This window comes from Xenopus laevis, chromosome 9_10S, assembly GCF_017654675.1.
Source record: "Xenopus laevis strain J_2021 chromosome 9_10S, Xenopus_laevis_v10.1, whole genome shotgun sequence".
In the NCBI taxonomy this organism is placed as follows: Eukaryota; Metazoa; Chordata; class Amphibia; order Anura; family Pipidae; genus Xenopus; species Xenopus laevis.
In genome coordinates this window covers 108,689,739-108,710,096 of record NC_054388.1, presented here as the reverse complement: position 1 = coordinate 108,710,096, position 20,358 = coordinate 108,689,739, and the positions used below count along the sequence as shown (strand labels likewise).

The window sequence follows — 20,358 nt, the reverse complement described above, 5'->3', positions numbered from 1 at the left end:
AAGGTTTATATTTTTAATTTTTCTACCTCCTGGATTCCTTGGTGCTGCACCTACAAACTCACTCTCTCTTGTATGGTTTTAGAACTTTGCATTGTATAGCTTTGGGTCTTATAAAATAAGTATGGATGGGGTCTAGGAGATTCAGATGTTCCATGCAGTCTTTCAATGTGATGAGCAGGGGAGAAGCTTCATTTATTGGTGTCTTGATAATTCCTGACTTGTGTCTTCTCTTTAACAGACCCACCTATGGATCCGATGTCAACAGCCCTTTACCAGCCCCATCTCTCTCCAGTAACCTCTCCAACACGTGACTCTTTCTATACACCGCCAGTAAGCCCTGAATATGGACCCAGCCCAGTTGAGACTGGGGCATATGGCATTAAGTTTGATTATTTCCATAAGGGCCTGAACTCCATTTTAAAGCCTCACAGTTACGAAAAGGGGTTGGACATACCTTTTGATCGAGCCATAAAGAGGATTCAACAGGCACTGGAAACCCTGGGGCAAATGCAAAGACAATTAGGAGAACTTCTGAACTGCAAAACCAATATTGAAGTGCCCCGCATACTGGATTCTGCCCATGGATGGGAAGCTAGAATAGGAGATGTTTGGAGAGACTTGAGAGCAGGACTTCGAGATCTTGCCAATCTTAAGGAGCAGTACATGGCTACCAGTAAAGGTATGAACAGAACTTTTTCATAAGTCTGTATTTCTCAGTTAAGACATATAGTTATTTTAGTTGTGGAACCATTGCATCCAACACTTGTCATGTCAACTCAATGTAACATAGCTAACAAGATAGCTTAAAAGTCAGCTTCTATAGCTTTGGTCCTCAGACTCAGAGAGGCCTAGTCTGTAGGTTGGGGGAAGGAAGAGATATTCTTGGAATTTTGGCAAAAGGGCTTCTTCATCAATGTTGTCATATAATGTATCTAAAACTTTGATATAAGCTTGATGGGGACTATAACTTGACCAGAGCTTGACCGTAAAGGAGGCCTTGAATTGGAAAGGTTTCATTATCCTACCACCTTCACAGTTTACAGCTCATTCCTAGCAGGCTTCTCAGGTATCTTTCTGTAGGTATTTTTGTAATCCAACCTTCAATCATTACTCATGTTTTCTTGGTCTCACCACCTCACTTTCTGGACACTCTTGTACCTTTCAGGTGAAGCTTCCCGGACAGATCTTGGGAAGGAACATGTAACAGACAACCACAGAGACAATCAGGTAAAAGAGGAAACAATACACCTTATTGCTTTTGGCTTGGGTCAATGAGTCTCCACCTATCCACATGTTACTGACCTACAGTAATTACATGTCAGTTAGAAGCCAGAGGGACAGATATAGCCACTCAATGTATTTTGTGATCCCCAGCCGGAACATTGGCTCAGTGACATTTCCCTTTTAATATTTTCTCACCCATGTATATATTAAAGGGGTTTTAAATAATGAACATACTGGGGTACTGGCTTTTTGGGCCATCTGCTTATGGCAGTGGTTGTCAATCTATGTGCCAGCCCTCCTGGGGTGGGGGGCAAAGTAGTGCATAGTGGGTCCATATGTCATAGGTTTGTCTCCTGAGGGGCCTGAACCCAAGAAGTTTAAAGACCACTTTATTAGGTTATCTGCTCAAAGATAACTTTTGTTCTTACCCTTTTGTATCTGAGCCCTAATGTGTCTGAGTAAAGTGAAGGTCACTTTATCAATTTACCTTTACTGTTTGAGTATCTAGACAAGGATACATATGGCCCTTCCCAAAGGGGCACGCTCAGTCCTATGTCTTATCTACTGAGACAGCTGGCAATAGCAAGCCCCCAAAAAATATGGGGATCTTGTATCCATCATACATGCTGTGGCCCTGGTTACAACTCTGGTGTATAATGGCGTAGCTTCATGGCAGAATAAAAGAGACAGGCAGGATGTTATTGCCAGAGAGTGACAGCTTCCCCACTGTCAGATAGAAAGTGAGCGTCGGGAATGGAAACGTGAAGAACAGAGGCTGAGGGCTGAGCTGCAAGAGCGCAGTAAACTGCTGCAAGAATTCTCCAACAAGCTGAAGGTTCTGGAATCCAAACAGGAGGATGAGAATGGAGACAAAAAGAGGCTGCAAGGTGAGGAAACAAAATATGGGTGAATGTGCCCAAACAGAGATGGCTGGGCACAGTGTAGATGATGTCCTGTTGGGGGGGGGCATATAATGCAACTTGGTGCTCTCCAACTGCTATTAAACTACATCTCCCAGTTACAAGCCTTACCCCTGGCACCATGTTCTCTTAATATCAAACTATTCCACTGTTGCAGTTCTTTTACCTGACACCATTTTGCTTTACTATTCCATAACACAGTTAGATCCCCTTCCCTTGTCACATTATGCCACAGTTGCACACCCTTCCCGAAATGTATATCTGTGTGCCCAGTTGAACTTACCTACTTCCTCCTTCCTAACAACTACTGTTCTGCAGGACTGGGTCAGGACTGGGTCCTTCTAAAAAACAATGGAATAATGCATAACTGTTCTGCAATGCTGAATCCCCAGTATATTCCCACAATGCACATGATTTTCAGCCCACCATATCCATGTGTGGTTTATATGTAAGAATCACTGTGCGTGTGACCTATAATCTATGTTGTTATTATGATGAGTTGAATTCTAGCCGAACCTTGTATGGATTTAGCACCACACCCACATCCAGGTAATTAATCAGGACACCCCAAGCTATCAAATGCGAGAAGTGTCTGTCCCCATCACAGATAGGTAAAGTAGACATGACTTTAGTTGCATATTTTAATGTGATAGTTGGTTTGAACTTGTTATAATGATTTCCTTGGTGTGAATGTCAAGTATTGAAGACCAAACATCTCACCCTAATAGTTCAACTTAAGGGCCCCTGTTTGATTGGTTACTTGTCAGATGTTCTCCAGAGTCTTGAGATGCTCTGTAGATAGAAGTTGGATCCAACGTGTTGTTTCTGGAACCTTTAGATACTTAAAGTTCACTAGAGAGAGAGGGAAAGTCCCATACTTCTCCAGGTTGTCCAGGTAGACCACCTTTTATACAGTGATGGGGATTATTAGCCAGAAATTCCTTGTTGAGTGGAATAACAGAGCTTGGTTATTCAAAACTACTGTTCAGAGCCTCCAGCCTGGACAAGATCTCCTATATTGTAGATAAAGTGCCTCAGCTGAAGGCCATATTTCCTCTGTATGACTGTATGTCCTGCTGGCTCACTATGACATGTGTGATGCTCAATTGATGCCATGAATAGCTTTGTTTTGTCTACTTAGATCACATTTCGCTTCTGGAGAAAGAAAAAGAAAAGATGGGAAGAAAAGTCACAGAACTGCAGGTAACATAACCCTCCAGGGAGTCATGAGTGGCATTGTGATGTATGAGGTGTGTATGGGGAGGGAAATAGGGGATATGGGCAGTGTATATGGGAAGTATAGGTAGTGAGTGTGTGTGGTCTGGTTGCCTGGTTAGATATGCCCTACCTTACTAATGCCCAGGTTCCCACCACCCATCCGCATGCTTCAACATGAACACATACTACGCCCACTGAATCATATGTCCTACTCCCACTAATACTCCCACTGAATCATATGTCCTACTCCTACTAATACTCCCACTGAATCATATGTCCTGTCACTAATTTTCTTCTGCACATATTGCCCCTGCTCCCAACATGCTCCACTGCTCCAACCTTATCTTCCCACCCGTTGTACCCTGCACCTCCCAATCTATTGTACACCCTACAACACTATTTCTACATCTCCTGCCTGCGTTCCCCCTCTATTGCCTCCTCTGCACAGTTTCAGATTTTCAGAGATTTCTTTAGCTGTTTGAAATCACTTTGTCCCAGAAATTTACTGAGGATATTACTTTGTATTTAATGCCACACCCTTAGTAAGCAACTGTATTAACTTTTCACTGAACACTACTTCCCAACAGGTTTTACGTGGCATATGATTTTTATGTAGAATGTTGCTCTCCTATTGTGACGCTGAGGCTCAGCTTTCATTTTATATAAGAGATCCCAGTAGTCTTTACTCTTAACAACAATAATACTCTGCGATATGACTGTCCCCTGGCCATGTTTTATCGACAACCTTCTAAACATTGACCAATAATAACAGGGCAAGCCATACAATGATTGAAAACAATTTATTTTACCATAATCACATGTTACCAATAAATAAAGAGCCACAGGTTACTCAGTACTGATATACAGTAAATTGTTTCTATTACCATCTCTCCCTACTATACCTGCTATCCCACAGTCACACTCCCTTCCCAGAGACTATTATCCACTGTTACTATAGGCACCATCTCTCCCTACTATACCTGCTATACCACAGCCACACTCCCTTCCCAGAGACTATTATCCACTGTTACTATAGGCACCATCTCTCCCTACTATACCTGCTATCCCACAGTCACACTCCCTTCCCAGAGACTATTATCCACTGTTACTATAGACACCATCTCTCCCTACTATACCTGCTATCCCACAGTCACACTCCCTTCCCAGAGACTATTATCCCACTGTTACTATAGGCACCATCTCTCCCTACAATACCTGCTATCCCACAGTCACACTCCCTTCCCAGAGACTATTATCCCACTGTTACTATAGACACCATCTCTCCCTACTATACCTGCTATCCCACAGTCACACTCCCTTCCCAGAGATTATTATCCACTGTTACTATAGGCACCATCTCTCCCTACTATACCTGCTATCCCACAGTCACACTCCCTTCCCAGAGACTATTATCCACTGTTACTATAGGCACCATCTCTCCCTACTATACCTGCTATCCCACAGCCACAGTCCCTTCCCAGAGACTATTATCCACTGTTACTATAGGCACCTTCTGTCCCTACTATACCTGCTATCCCACAGTCTCACTCCCTTCCCAGAGACTATTATCCACTGTTACTATAGGCACCATCTCTCCCTACTATACCTGCTATCCCACAGTCTCACTCCCTTCCCAGAGACTATTATCCCACTGTTACTATAGACACAATCTCTCCCTACTATACCTGCTATCCCACAGTCACACTCCCTTCCCAGAGACTATTATCCCACTGTTACTATAGGCACCATCTCTCCCTACTATACCTGCTATCCCACAGTCACACTCCCTTCCCAGAGACTATTATCCCACTGTTACTATAGGCATCATCTCTCCCTACTATACCTGCTATCCCACAGTCACACTCCCTTCCCAGAGACTATTATCCACTGTTACTATAGGCACCATCTCTCCCTACTATACCTGCTATCCCACAGTCTCACTCCCTTCCCAGAGACTATTATCCACTGTTACTATAGGCACCATCTCTCCCTACTATACCTGCTATCCCACAGTCACACTCCCTTCCCAGAGACTATTATCCCACTGTTACTATAGGCACCATCTCTCCCTACAATACCTGCTATCCCACAGTCACACTCCCTTCCCAGAGACTATTATCCCACTGTTACTATAGACACCATCTCTCCCTACTATACCTGCTATCCCACAGTCACACTCCCTTCCCAGAGACTATTATCCACTGTTACTATAGGCACCATCTCTCCCTACTATACCTGCTATCCAACAGTCACACTTTCTTCCCAGAGACTATTATCCACTGTTACTATAGACACCATCTCTCCCTACTATACCTGCTATCCCACAGTCACACTCCCTTCCCAGAGACTATTATCCACTGTTACTATAGACACCATCTCTCCCTACTATACCTGCTATCCCACAGTCACACTCCCTTCCCAGAGATTATTATCCACTGTTACTATAGGCACCATCTCTCCCTACTATACCTGCTATCCCACAGTCACACTCCCTTCCCAGAGACTATTATCCACTGTTACTATAGGCACCATCTCTCCCTACTATACCTGCTATACCACAGCCACACTCCCTTCCCAGAGACTATTATCCACTGTTACTATAGGCACCATCTCTCCCTACTATACCTGCTATCCCACAGTCACACTCCCTTCCCAGAGACTATTATCCACTGTTACTATAGACACCATCTCTCCCTACTATACCTGCTATCCCACAGTCACACTCCCTTCCCAGAGACTATTATCCCACTGTTACTATAGGCACCATCTCTCCCTACAATACCTGCTATCCCACAGTCACACTCCCTTCCCAGAGACTATTATCCCACTGTTACTATAGACACCATCTCTCCCTACTATACCTGCTATCCCACAGTCACACTCCCTTCCCAGAGATTATTATCCACTGTTACTATAGGCACCATCTCTCCCTACTATACCTGCTATCCCACAGTCACACTCCCTTCCCAGAGACTATTATCCACTGTTACTATAGGCACCATCTCTCCCTACTATACCTGCTATCCCACAGCCACAGTCCCTTCCCAGAGACTATTATCCACTGTTACTATAGGCACCTTCTGTCCCTACTATACCTGCTATCCCACAGTCTCACTCCCTTCCCAGAGACTATTATCCACTGTTACTATAGGCACCATCTCTCCCTACTATACCTGCTATCCCACAGTCTCACTCCCTTCCCAGAGACTATTATCCCACTGTTACTATAGACACAATCTCTCCCTACTATACCTGCTATCCCACAGTCACACTCCCTTCCCAGAGACTATTATCCCACTGTTACTATAGGCACCATCTCTCCCTACTATACCTGCTATCCCACAGTCACACTCCCTTCCCAGAGACTATTATCCCACTGTTACTATAGGCATCATCTCTCCCTACTATACCTGCTATCCCACAGTCACACTCCCTTCCCAGAGACTATTATCCACTGTTACTATAGGCACCATCTCTCCCTACTATACCTGCTATCCCACAGTCTCACTCCCTTCCCAGAGACTATTATCCACTGTTACTATAGGCACCATCTCTCCCTACTATACCTGCTATCCCACAGTCACACTCCCTTCCCAGAGACTATTATCCCACTGTTACTATAGGCACCATCTCTCCCTACAATACCTGCTATCCCACAGTCACACTCCCTTCCCAGAGACTATTATCCCACTGTTACTATAGACACCATCTCTCCCTACTATACCTGCTATCCCACAGTCACACTCCCTTCCCAGAGACTATTATCCACTGTTACTATAGGCACCATCTCTCCCTACTATACCTGCTATCCAACAGTCACACTTTCTTCCCAGAGACTATTATCCACTGTTACTATAGACACCATCTCTCCCTACTATACCTGCTATCCCACAGTCACACTCCCTTCCCAGAGACTATTATCCACTGTTACTATAGACACCATCTCTCCCTACTATACCTGCTATCCCACAGTCACACTCCCTTCCCAGAGATTATTATCCACTGTTACTATAGGCACCATCTCTCCCTACTATACCTGCTATCCCACAGTCACACTCCCTTCCCAGAGACTATTATCCACTGTTACTATAGGCACCATCTCTCCCTACTATACCTGCTATCCCACAGCCACAGTCCCTTCCCAGAGACTATTATCCACTGTTACTATAGGCACCTTCTGTCCCTACTATACCTGCTATCCCACAGTCTCACTCCCTTCCCAGAGACTATTATCCACTGTTACTATAGGCACCATCTCTCCCTACTATACCTGCTATCCCACAGTCTCACTCCCTTCCCAGAGACTATTATCCCACTGTTACTATAGACACAATCTCTCCCTACTATACCTGCTATCCCACAGTCACACTCCCTTCCCAGAGACTATTATCCGACTGTTACTATAGGCACCATCTCTCCCTACTATACCTGCTATCCCACAGTCACACTCCCTTCCCAGAGACTATTATCCCACTGTTACTATAGGCACCATCTCTTCCTACTATACCTGCTATCCCACAGTCACACTCCCTTCCCAGAGACTATTATCCCACTGTTACTATAGACACCATCTCTCCCTACTATACCTGCTATCCCACAGTCACACTCCCTTCCCAGAGGACTATTATCCACTGTTACTATAGGCACCATCTCTCCCTACTATACCTGCTATCCCACAGTCACACTCCCTTCCCAGAGACTATTATCCACTGTTACTATAGGCACCATCTCTCCCTACTATACCTGCTATCCCACAGTCACACTCCCTTCCCAGAGACTATTATCCACTGTTACTATAGGCACCATCTCTCCCTACTATACCTGCTATCCCACAGTCACACTCCCTTCCCAGAGACTATTATCCACTGTTACTATAGGCACCATCTCTCCCCTACTATACCTGCTATCCCACAGTCACACTCCCTTCCCAGAGACTATTATCCACTGTTACTATAGACACCATCTCTCCCTACTATACCTGCTATCCCACAGTCACACTCCCTTCCCAGAGACTATTATCCACTGTTACTATAGGCACCATCTCTCCCTACTATACCTGCTATCCCACAGTCGCACTCCCTTCCCAGAGACTATTATCCACTGTTACTATAGGCACCATCTCTCCCTACTATACCTGCTATCCCACAGTCACACTCCCTTCCCAGAGACTATTATCCACTGTTACTATAGACACCATCTCTCCCTACTATACCTGCTATCCCACAGTCACACTCCCTTCCCAGAGACTATTATCCACTGTTACTATAGGCACCATCTCTCCCTACTATACCTGCTATCCCACAGTCACACTCCCTTCCCAGAGACTATTATCCACTGTTACTATAGGCACCATCTCTCCCTACTATACCTGCTATCCCACAGTCGCACTCCCTTCCCAGAGACTATTATCCACTGTTACTATAGGCACCATCTCTCCCTACTATACCTGCTATCCCACAGTCACACTCCCTTCCCAGAGACTATTATCCACTGTTACTATAGACACCATCTCTCCCTACTATACCTGCTATCCCACAGTCACACTCCCTTCCCAGAGACTATTATCCACTGTTACTATAGACACCATCTCTCCCTACTATACCTGCTATCCCACAGTCACACTCCCTTCCCAGAGACTATTATCCACTGTTACTATAGGCACCATCTCTCCCTACTATACCTGCTATCCCACAGTCACACTCCCTTCCCAGAGACTATTATCCACTGTTACTATAGGCACCATCTCTCCCTACTATACCTGCTATCCCACAGTCACACTCCCTTCCCAGAGACTATTATCCACTGTTACTATAGACACCATCTCTCCCTACTATACCTGCTATCCCACAGTCACACTCCCTTCCCAGAGACTATTATCCACTGTTACTATAGGCACCATCTCTCCCTACTATACCTGCTATCCCACAGTCACACTCCCTTCCCAGAGACTATTATCCACTGTTACTATAGGCACCATCTCTCCCTACTATACCTGCTATCCCACAGTCTCACTCCCTTCCCAGAGACTATTATCCCGCTGTTACTATAGACACAATCTCTCCCTACTATACCTGCTATCCCACAGTCACACTCCCTTCCCAGAGACTATTATCCGACTGTTACTATAGGCACCATCTCTCCCTACTATACCTGCTATCCCACAGTCACACTCCCTTCCCAGAGACTATTATCCCACTGTTACTATAGGCACCATCTCTTCCTACTATACCTGCTATCCCACAGTCACACTCCCTTCCCAGAGACTATTATCCCACTGTTACTATAGACACCATCTCTCCCTACTATACCTGCTATCCCACAGTCACACTCCCTTCCCAGAGACTATTATCCACTGTTACTATAGGCACCATCTCTCCCTACTATACCTGCTATCCCACAGTCACACTCCCTTCCCAGAGACTATTATCCACTGTTACTATAGGCACCATCTCTCCCTACTATACCTGCTATCCCACAGTCACACTCCCTTCCCAGAGACTATTATCCACTGTTACTATAGGCACCATCTCTCCCTACTATACCTGCTATCCCACAGTCACACTCCCTTCCCAGAGACTATTATCCACTGTTACTATAGGCACCATCTCTCCCTACTATACCTGCTATCCCACAGTCGCACTCCCTTCCCAGAGACTATTATCCACTGTTACTATAGGCACCATCTCTCCCTACTATACCTGCTATCCCACAGTCACACTCCCTTCCCAGAGACTATTATCCACTGTTACTATAGGCACCATCTCTCCCTACTATACCTGCTATCCCACAGTCACACTCCCTTCCCAGAGACTATTATCCACTGTTACTATAGGCACCATCTCTCCCTACTATACCTGCTATCCCACAGTCGCACTCCCTTCCCAGAGACTATTATCCACTGTTACTATAGGCACCATCTCTCCCTACTATACCTGCTATCCCACAGTCACACTCCCTTCCCAGAGACTATTATCCACTGTTACTATAGGCACCATCTCTCCCTACTATACCTGCTATCCCACAGTCACACTCCCTTCCCAGAGACTATTATCCACTGTTACTATAGGCACCATCTCTCCCTACTATACCTGCTATCCCACAGTCACACTCCCTTCCCAGAGACTATTATCCACTGTTACTATAGGCACCATCTCTCCCTACTATACCTGCTATCCCACAGTCGCACTCCCTTCCCAGAGACTATTATCCACTGTTACTATAGGCACCATCTCTCCCTACTATACCTGCTATCCCACAGTCACACTCCCTTCCCAGAGACTATTATCCACTGTTACTATAGACACCATCTCTCCCTACTATACCTGCTATCCCACAGTCACACTCCCTTCCCAGAGACTATTATCCACTGTTACTATAGACACCATCTCTCCCTACTATACCTGCTATCCCACAGTCACACTCCCTTCCCAGAGACTATTATCCACTGTTACTATAGGCACCATCTCTCCCTACTATACCTGCTATCCCACAGTCACACTCCCTTCCCAGAGACTATTATCCACTGTTACTATAGGCACCATCTCTCCCTACTATACCTGCTATCCCACAGTCACACTCCCTTCCCAGAGACTATTATCCACTGTTACTATAGACACCATCTCTCCCTACTATACCTGCTATCCCACAGTCACACTCCCTTCCCAGAGACTATTATCCACTGTTACTATAGGCACCATCTCTCCCTACTATACCTGCTATCACATAGCACTAAGCTTTCCACCAAATACAAACCACTCACCACACTGACAACACAAACATTGCACTTACCACTTCCTCTTGGTACACACTGCAGACCCAGCCACTCCTATCCTTAAGGAGGTTCCAATGCAGAACATCCACATTTTAGCTTAAGTTTAGATGTTTTTGCATATCTGGAACCTTGTTATTATTTACTTGGGGCCTCAATCTTTTTAATGTGCAGAGGGGCAGGAACTGTACAGTCTTGAACTCAACTGAAAAATGTTTGTTCTAAGCTTAGGGAGTGTGGAAAGGGGCTAAGGGGTATATTTATCAAAGAGTGAAGTTAGAGGTCGCCACAGTCCTCTAGAGTGAAATTCCCCGACTCATGAACTCCATTCATTTCTATGGGTTTTTTAAAAGAGTATTTATCAATGGGTGAAAGTGAAAGTTCATCCTTTGATAAATTTGCCTTTGAAAATCCCAAAGAAATGGATGGAGAGTGGTGGAATTTCACTCTAGAGGACTGTGTCGACCTCTAACTTCACTCCTTGCTAAATATACCCCTAAAGTTTTGCGACCATAGACGCAAAGATTTTACCTCAATATCGGAGGAACGATGGCACGTCCTCATCTCCCGACCTGCCACTAACCATTCAGACCAAATAAAGTAGTAAAAGAACAGATCAGTCGATGTTCTCACCCTGCAGCAATCGTACGAAAGTTTATGTCCGACAAAGTTGGTGACAGTCTCCCACTGAAAATCGTCCGATCGGCAATACATGCAGAGATATGATTGGCAGCCGACAAAAATTTTCTAACCTGTCCGATCGACTGAACAACCGATCGGCATGGCAAGATAAATGTTGGGACACTCAACACAATCCGAAAATCGTACGAATCGAGGATTCGTATGATCGAATCTGTGCGTCTATGGCCAGCTTAAGTGTCAGCTTACATTTACAGTCCTCTAGGCTGGCCTTCAGAATTACTGCTGTAGCACTAGTAGCTCTTGCTCACAATGAGAAACTAGGTCTGAGGAGCACATGCTGCCTCGCCTGCCTGTCTCTCCAACCTACCTTGCCTAACTTTCTCTCTTCCAATAGGGATCAGTAGAGGAACTGACTTTACTTCAGTCAGATCTTCGGACAGCGGTATCTGTAGCCGAGCGATTTCGAGAGGAAGCCCAGCAGAAACTTGAGAAAGCCGAGAAGGAGAACCAGAGACTGCACAGTCAAGAGTATGAAATGAAGTGTTTATTGTTCAACATCTCAATATCTTATTCTATTGCTTCAAATGTATTCTGTATTCTTGGGTCCAATGTATTCTGTATTCATGGGTCCAATGTATTCTGTATTCATGGGTCATTACTCAGAGAGCTCCTCTGTGTCCTATTGGTAACATCTTTAAGAAATGGAATTGCTGCATTGGCTTCAGCTGGGTGGAAAACCTAAGGCATAAAATGATTGCCACATCCAAGAAGCAGGCAGGTTTCAGAAACAAAATGCTCAAAATAATGCTCATGCTCATAGTAAAAATATTTAATGATATGTATGAGCTAATCTGATTTTTATAACCCCCAGGTGCCATTATTATTTTTTTCCCACAGAGCTCAGGAGGAGGATTTTAAGGCACCCCCTACTGTGAATGGCTCTTCCCTTGGATACAGGAGTCTCCCACGTGGCGTCACCTTGAATTCCACAGGGGTATGTCCTATAGACCTGATCTCTCATGCCAATAACTTCCCCATACACTTACACATTAGTGACCCGTGGGTTGACCACCAGTTGAGTGGGTTTGGATTGAAATTTGGCCAACCATTGTGGTTTAGAGTTGGATGCGGGTCAGACTGGGGAAGTAGACTCATCCACCCATCCTGAGGATTCTGTGTCTTGGAACCAGAGAAGTAGAGTACAGAGTGAGAAGATGTGGGTATGAGTTGGGCGTCGGTCGAACAATGATACCAATTTATGAGTTAGGGTCCTGTGTGGGTTACGGTTTTGCAGGTCAGGGTCATGATAGTTGAGTTTTTCCCTTACCAGCACATTGCTATTAAATATCTCTCTTTTCAGGAGACAGCTTTAAAGACCAGAAGTGTTTCACCATCCAATGGCCAGGAAACAGGTTAGACACGGTGGGAGTTGGGTGTCTCATTGGTTACTATATTTTGCTTAAAGGGATACTGTCATGGGAAAAAACTTTTTTTCAAAACACATCAGTTAATAGTGCTGCTCCAGCAGAATTCTGCACTGAAATCCGTTTCTCAAAAGAGCAAACTGATTTTTTTATATTTAATTTCGAAATCTGACATGAGGCTAGATATATTGTCAGTTTCCCAGCTGCCCCCAGTCATATGACTTGTGCTCAGATAAACTTCAGTCACTCTTTACTGCTGTACAGCAAATTGGAGTGATATCACCCCCTCCCTTTCCCCCCCAGCAGCCTAACAACAGAACAATGGGAAGGTAACCAGATAACAGCTCCCTAACACAAGATAACAGCTGCCTGGTAGATCTAGGAACAACACTCAATAGTAAAATCCAGGTCCCACTGAGACACATTCAGTTACATTGAGTAGGAGAAACAACAGCCTGCCAGAAAGCAGTTCCATCCTAAAGTGCTGGCTCTTTCTGAAATCACATGACCAGGCAAAATGACCTGAGATGCACCTACACACCAATATTACAACTAAATACACTTGCTGGTTCAGGAATACAATTTTATATTGTAGAGTGAATTATTTGCAGTGTTAACAGTGTCATTTAGAAATAAAAACTACACCATAAAATTAGGACAAAATCCCTTTAAGGAAGCCGTTGTCTAGGGATAGGGTATCAGTCATATAGAAAATATTAGGTTAATTTTCTAACCCTTCTTAAGCCATTCTTACAGTACATAAAGGAGACAGTACACTGCCTGTTATTCCAAAGCCAGTATTCGGGTATAGTTGACACTAGGTAAATGCCACTTTTACTCAGATGTTATATCTGCTCTGGATTGGCCAGTCATGTAACTGGCGGTATTTATGTAGAGAGACATGTGTGTAAGTAGGAGTTGATGTCCTCTAGTTTTTGGCAGTTCAATATACCATTAATAGATTGTGAATTGGGCATCTGCCACTGGGGGGGGCGGGGCAGTTCTCTAGAGATTCGATACTTAATTTTTACCATGCTAAGAAGCTGGTATTGGCATATCTGTGAATGGTCTGTGCCATAGCTTTGCTCATGTAAACCCTATGGAGGAGTGTTGGACGGTTTTTTCAAAATGAATCAGTTAATAGTGCTGCTCCAGTCGAATTCTGCACTGAAATCCATTTCTCAAAAGAGCAAACAGATTTTTTTATATTCAATTTTGAAATCTGACATGGGGCTAGACATATTGTCAGTTTCCCAGCTGCCCCAAGTCATGTGACTTGTGCTCTGATAAACTTCAGTCACTCTTTACTGCTGTACTGCAAGTTGGAGTGATATCACCCCCTCCCTTTTCCCTCCCAGCAGCCAAACAACAGAACAATGGGAAGGTAACCAGATAGCAGCTCCCTAACACAGGTAACAGCTGCCTGGTAGATCTAAAAACAACACTCAATAGTAAAATCCAGGTCCCAATGAGAATCATTCAGTTACATTGAGTAGGAGAAACAATAGCCTGCCAGAAAGCATTTCTCTCCTAACGTGCAGGCACAAGTCACATGGCCAGGGGCAGCTGGGAAATTGACAATATGTCTAGCCCCATGTCAGATTTCAAAATTGAATATAAAACAATCTGTTTGCTCTTTTGAGAAATGGATTACAGTGCAGAATTCTGCTGGAGTAGCACTATTAACTGATTCATTTTGAAAAAAACATGTTTTCCAATGACAGGATCCCTTTAAGGTTTTTTTATAGTCAAAAATGTCAAATTTGACTAGCGAATTATCCAAACTCGATATGAGTTTTTTAAAAAAAAATCCGAAATTCGATTTTTGTGATCTATCATACTCTGGCCCTTTAAGAATTCGAATTTGACTATTCGCCAGCTAAAACCTGCCAAATTCCTGTATAAATGATTGGGAGAGGTCCAGTCACCAAGTTGGAGATGTTTGCAGCTTTCCTGACATTCGAATTGAATTGAATTCGAATCAAGTTTTCGGCTCCATAAAATTTGTCTTTTAGATATTCGATTTTTAAAATAAATTACCCCCCCTAATCGAATTTCGAGTAAAATTTAATTCACATGAGTCGAAATTTGACCCTTGATAAATCTGCCTCCATTCTAGATATTATGGCTGACCATCTACGAGTGTTACTGAATGTCCCATAATGCTCAATGGTTTTTGCAGTTGGGGCGTTTCATGATAATGTATAAAGCCATGGTCAATGCATGCGTTTCATTTACAGACTCTGAAATGTGGCACAAAGAGAAAAGAAGAGGCAGCTTGGAGACCCTCCAGTATCAGCCCAGACCCATGTATGTACCAGGGGTGATAATAAAGTGGCAATAAAAGTACCTTAGGGGCTTGTCCAGAGCTTCCCAGCTATCACCATATAACCATAGACAGGGCCACAATCAGGAGGACACAAGGAACAAGGGCCCCAAGAGAGGCTACAGTACGATTCACGGGTTGTGAAGGGGGCGTGGTTTGTAGTGAAGTGGGTGGAGTTTGGGTGGATAATAGGTGTTGGCACAATGGGGCATTGCTGGGAAAATGAAGGGACATTTTGTTTTCATAGGACAGTCCCACTTTTGACTGCTCAAATCACAGTCCCAGGTTTGTTACTGAAATGTCCAGACTTTCTCTTTGATCTTCTGCACTGAACAGCCAGAAAAAGATACAATGATTCTAAAATTGAATTGCCTTTTGACAGAGCCCAGAATAGATACTTAGATACTTTTTTAACAATTTAAGATAAGCAAAGAAACAATTGTAACCATTTAAGATAAGCAGGTCTCTTGGGGAAACTGTGTTTTGCAGCTTAAAGGGCAATTTCACCTTCATTAGCAAAAGTGTAATAACACATAAGAAATGTGTTAACACAAGCAGAATCTGTTTGCACTACCATTATACAGGTATAGGACGTCAGTGCATAGACATATATCTAGATCTCAGAGAATCTGGTAATGTTTCTAGTCATTTGTCAGTAACTGTGGCCCATAATGGGGTAGGGGACCTATTGAATTTCTTCTGAATCAAGTGAATTGCTGCTGCAGCTGCAGGGTGGAGGCTCAGGGTGGAGGCTCAGGGTGGAGGCTCAAGGTGGAGGCTCAGGCTCGTCCCATAAGCAGACCGGAAACTGACACGTGCCACAAGTGCGGTGCCAAAAGGACCCCGGGTGTGTCGGTGCTAATTCTTTGACAAACACAAGCAGTGCACCTCAGAGAGCAAATAATATCGCCGCTCTCGTGACATATCTGCTTGGTTTCTCCCAGTGCAGGGTGTGCCGGCCCTTTTAGCAATCGTATTTCTATGTTCAAGAAATCCAGTCTGACAGGATCCGTGAAGCCTTGTGTTGAAAGAACCACAAGGCACATTCTTCCTGATACAAACTATTTTTAAGAATCATCCATTAAAGGGAAACCATGGTCACAAGAAAAAATATTTAAAAAAGGACTGAGTGCAGGGAAGGGTGCAAATTGCAGAAAACTGTTCAAAGCAGGAAATGGGGGCTGTTCCTGCTGAATTGTGCTTAGTACAGGGGAATACCTATGCTGCCATAGTTTTATGGTATCTCTCTGTACAGACTATGAGCAAACTTAGGGGGCTGTTCCTGCAGAATTGTGCTTAGTACAGGGAATACCTATGCTGCCATAGTTTTATGGGATCTCTCTGTACAGACTATGAGCAAACTTAGGGGCTGTTCCTGTAGAATTGTGCTTAGTACAGAGGAATACCTATGCTGCCATAGTTTTATGGTATCTCTCTGTACAGACTATGAGCAAACTTAGGGGACTGTTCCTGCTGAATTGTGCTTAGTACAGGGAATACCTATGCTGCCATAGTTTTATGGTATCTCTCTGTACAGACTATGATCAAACTTAGGGGCTGTTCCTGCTGAATTGTGCTTAGTACATAGGAATACCTATGCTGCCATAGTTTTATGGGATCTCTCTGTACAGACTATGAGCAAACTTAGGGGACTGTTCCTGCTGAATTGTGCTTAGTACAGGGAATACCTATGCTGCCATAGTTTTATGGGATCTCTCCGTACAGACTATGGGGCTGTTCCTGCAGAATTGTGCTTAGTATAGGGAAATACCTAAGCTAGCATAGACAAAAAAATTGCTGTCATAGAGGACGGGACACTATTGTTGTTGGAATGTTAGCTGGACAGCTACGACCTCAGTTACCAATAATTTTCTCTCCAATCTGTTCGTCTCTTGCAGTGAAAACCTGACCAGTGATTCTGTCTCTTTTTTGCGCCGATATGGAGGATCCAAGAGGGGAGTGTTTCTGCGCTGGGCCCAGGAGAGAACTTGCGGTTACAAAGTGAGGAGATACAGGAGACAGGCTGGAGAAGGTGGAAGTGGTTAAATTAAAGTCAGTAGTTAAATTAATCATATTTTATTGCAGTACGTGGTGATTACAAATTTCAGCAGCTCCTGGGTGGATGGCATGGCCTTCTGTGCATTGCTGCATTCCTACCTCCCGGACAGCATTCCATACTCAGAGCTCCGGCCCTTGGAAAAGGTAACTCACTCGCCCACTTTTACAATCGTCCTTTGCTTTAGTTATTTTTTTTCTTAGGAACCTCAAACCATGGGCCACTCTCACAGCAAATAGATATAGATGGTGCCAATTAGACTGGGCACCACTAGGTGCACTGGAAGCCACTCTGATAGGCCAGTCCAAACCTGTCATTGTCCCATTAAAAATATTTCCCTATTGATACACTTGTACTGTACTATGTATAAGGCACTGCTGTCTTGCTATCAACCAAGAGCTCATTTGCTATGCAAGGGGCTTCACCAATCACAAGCCTCTGTGCAAAATGGGAGCTCAGTCACTTTGCTTTGCCTCGCTGTTCTGGGTTCTGAATAGATGAAGCCTTGACCCAGAACAGATCTTTAAACACACGTAGCCCAAGAGATTCCATTTAGATTTGATACACTTGCTATCTTATAGTATGACTTTCATCTACACAAAAGCTGAGGTTGCAGGATCTTAATTAAAAGATTGGCTATCTCACCAAGGTTCCATGCCTTATGGACTGATCCTCTCCTCTTCCCATGGTTGAGAGACCTCCTAACCACTTCCATGATAAAGTACATGTGGGTTGGGACATTGCAAAGAGATATATTAGCACTATGAACTCAGCATTCGATTATAAATATCCAATAAGAATGCAGCGTCAAGTCTCTCTAACTATTCTGTTCCAGAGAAAGAACTTAGAGTTGGCATTTGAGGTGGCAGAGGATCAGGACATCCCACCCCTCCTGGTAAGTTAAACCTTCCAATCAAATACTTGCCTTTCCCTCACCCTTCTGGAACTAACCATTTTTCTTTTTCATACAGACCTCTGATCACATGCTCCAGCGCCAGGGTCCTGATTGGCAGAAAGTTCTTCTTTATGTTGAATTCATTTACCAGAAATTTGAAGCCTGAATGGATAAATCTGTGGAACCTTGTGCTGTGATTTGTAAAGTTCACCAGAAAAAATGTGGCTGAGATTGTACACTTCATACTGTAGCTTGGGATCTAGTCCTGTATCTTCTGAGCTCCAATATCCTTGCCATCTCTGCAGAATACTTTAATGCCAATGACAGTTCATAACAATTCCTCATGGGATGTCTTCTCTTGTGCCCCTCAACTCATGCACAACCATGTCTGGAATTTAAAGTCATGGACCTGTGATTCTGCCATGGAGGGATCGGAGCTCCCAGTGTATCTTGGAATATATTGAGCTGATGTCTCACCTTGGAATCTGTTACTCTACTTCTGGGATTTTCTCGCCTCCTGACCATTCTAGGGATCCTAAACAGCTAAAGGAACAAAGTGGGGTTCTGCCCTTGACTGTTTGCTTGCCTTGGGTTCCTATCATGCCTTATTGCTCATATAACATTGCCTGTGATACTAACATGGGGATTGCTATGATGCCAATTCTTGTTCTGGACCCCCTACCTGTGATAATGTAAGCTCAGGACTCAGCTTGGTATCTGGTGGATTTGCTGAGCTCCTCATAATGAGATCTTGTTATATATTGACCTGGAAGCTGTAAATTAACTACAGATTTGTGGATTTGAATGTTGTAGAAGCCCCTCACCCTTCTTGACTCTGAAACCATGGGGTGTTCACCATTGACTTGTGAGCTTTACATTACTCCTTTGGACATACATCTTTGGAATCCTGCCATTATTCCTCGGAACTCCTACATTTCTTGGATCCTTCTTCATATTCCATGCTGAGATCCACTATTGGGATTAAAAACTCTATGGACCCTTCTACATCCCACTTGTTTCCTATTATGTGATCTCTTTTGTTGACTCTCTTCTGTTGCATTCCAATACTGCCAGACAGTGACTAGCTGTATTCATACAGTTCCTGGGCCACCCCTACGTGTCTGCAGAGGCCAATGTGAGCTGTGTCTGTTATTGGCTAACTATAGTATGAATATGATTGGCTGAAACTCTGAAGTCTTTATACTGCCAGTTACAAGATGTTACCCTAAGACATGATGGCGGTGAACATAACTCTTATGTTATTAAATTTATTTTGTGCAAATTCTCTTTTGTCATTGATACATTTTCAGCATACCAACAATAGGTCTTGACAAGCCATAGAAACTCCAATTACCACAATAATCTATTGACCTCAAGGCAAGACCTTGAGGTTCTTGACTACGATCCAAGATCAAAGGCTATCACCATAGTAAAACATCTCTTAGTTGCCATAGGGTCAGATTGTTTCAGGCAACATCTAATGCTTAAGTTCTTGCAGACATTCTGGTAAGAATGCTGGAACGTTTAAGCCACCAGGTGAGGAACATATCAGGCATTTGAGGTCATCATATCTTGCCATGGGGGAGGAGGGGTAAACAATTGGATCAACCTGGTATGGCCACCCACTTGAGTGATTAAATCCATCTATCAATGGGTGAAAGTGAAAGTTCATCCTTTGATAAATTTGCCTTTCAAAATCCCATAGAAATGGATGGAGAGTGGCGGAATTTCACTCTAGTGGACTGTGACCATCTCTAACTTCACTCTTTCATAAAAATACCCCTTGACTGAATGGCCACTGCAGTGACAGTTATCAGTAGCAACTGCCTGTACATTCGATTTGGCATGGTATAGGCGCCTAGTATCACATTAGACTCAAACTGAC

At 43.9% G+C, this 20,358-nt stretch overlaps 1 protein-coding gene across 1 annotated transcript in view; it reads left to right on the top strand.

Moving 5' to 3' along the window:
• The window catches only part of LOC108703268 (smoothelin-like protein 1), a 32,225-nt gene extending 12,470 nt beyond the window's left edge, over positions 1-19,755 (top strand). Inside the window, exons 2-13 of the mRNA XM_018239376.2 lie at positions 239-679; positions 1,166-1,227; positions 1,958-2,111; positions 3,286-3,347; positions 12,167-12,300; positions 12,670-12,766; positions 13,133-13,184; positions 15,437-15,506; positions 17,421-17,523; positions 17,608-17,724; positions 18,414-18,473; positions 18,550-19,755. Coding sequence (XP_018094865.1) covers positions 239-679; positions 1,166-1,227; positions 1,958-2,111; positions 3,286-3,347; positions 12,167-12,300; positions 12,670-12,766; positions 13,133-13,184; positions 15,437-15,506; positions 17,421-17,523; positions 17,608-17,724; positions 18,414-18,473; positions 18,550-18,639 — 1,442 coding nt within the window. The 3' untranslated portion in view covers positions 18,640-19,755. The remainder of the gene's footprint in view (positions 1-238; positions 680-1,165; positions 1,228-1,957; positions 2,112-3,285; positions 3,348-12,166; positions 12,301-12,669; positions 12,767-13,132; positions 13,185-15,436; positions 15,507-17,420; positions 17,524-17,607; positions 17,725-18,413; positions 18,474-18,549) is intronic.
• Positions 19,756-20,358: the final 603 nt, after the last annotated feature.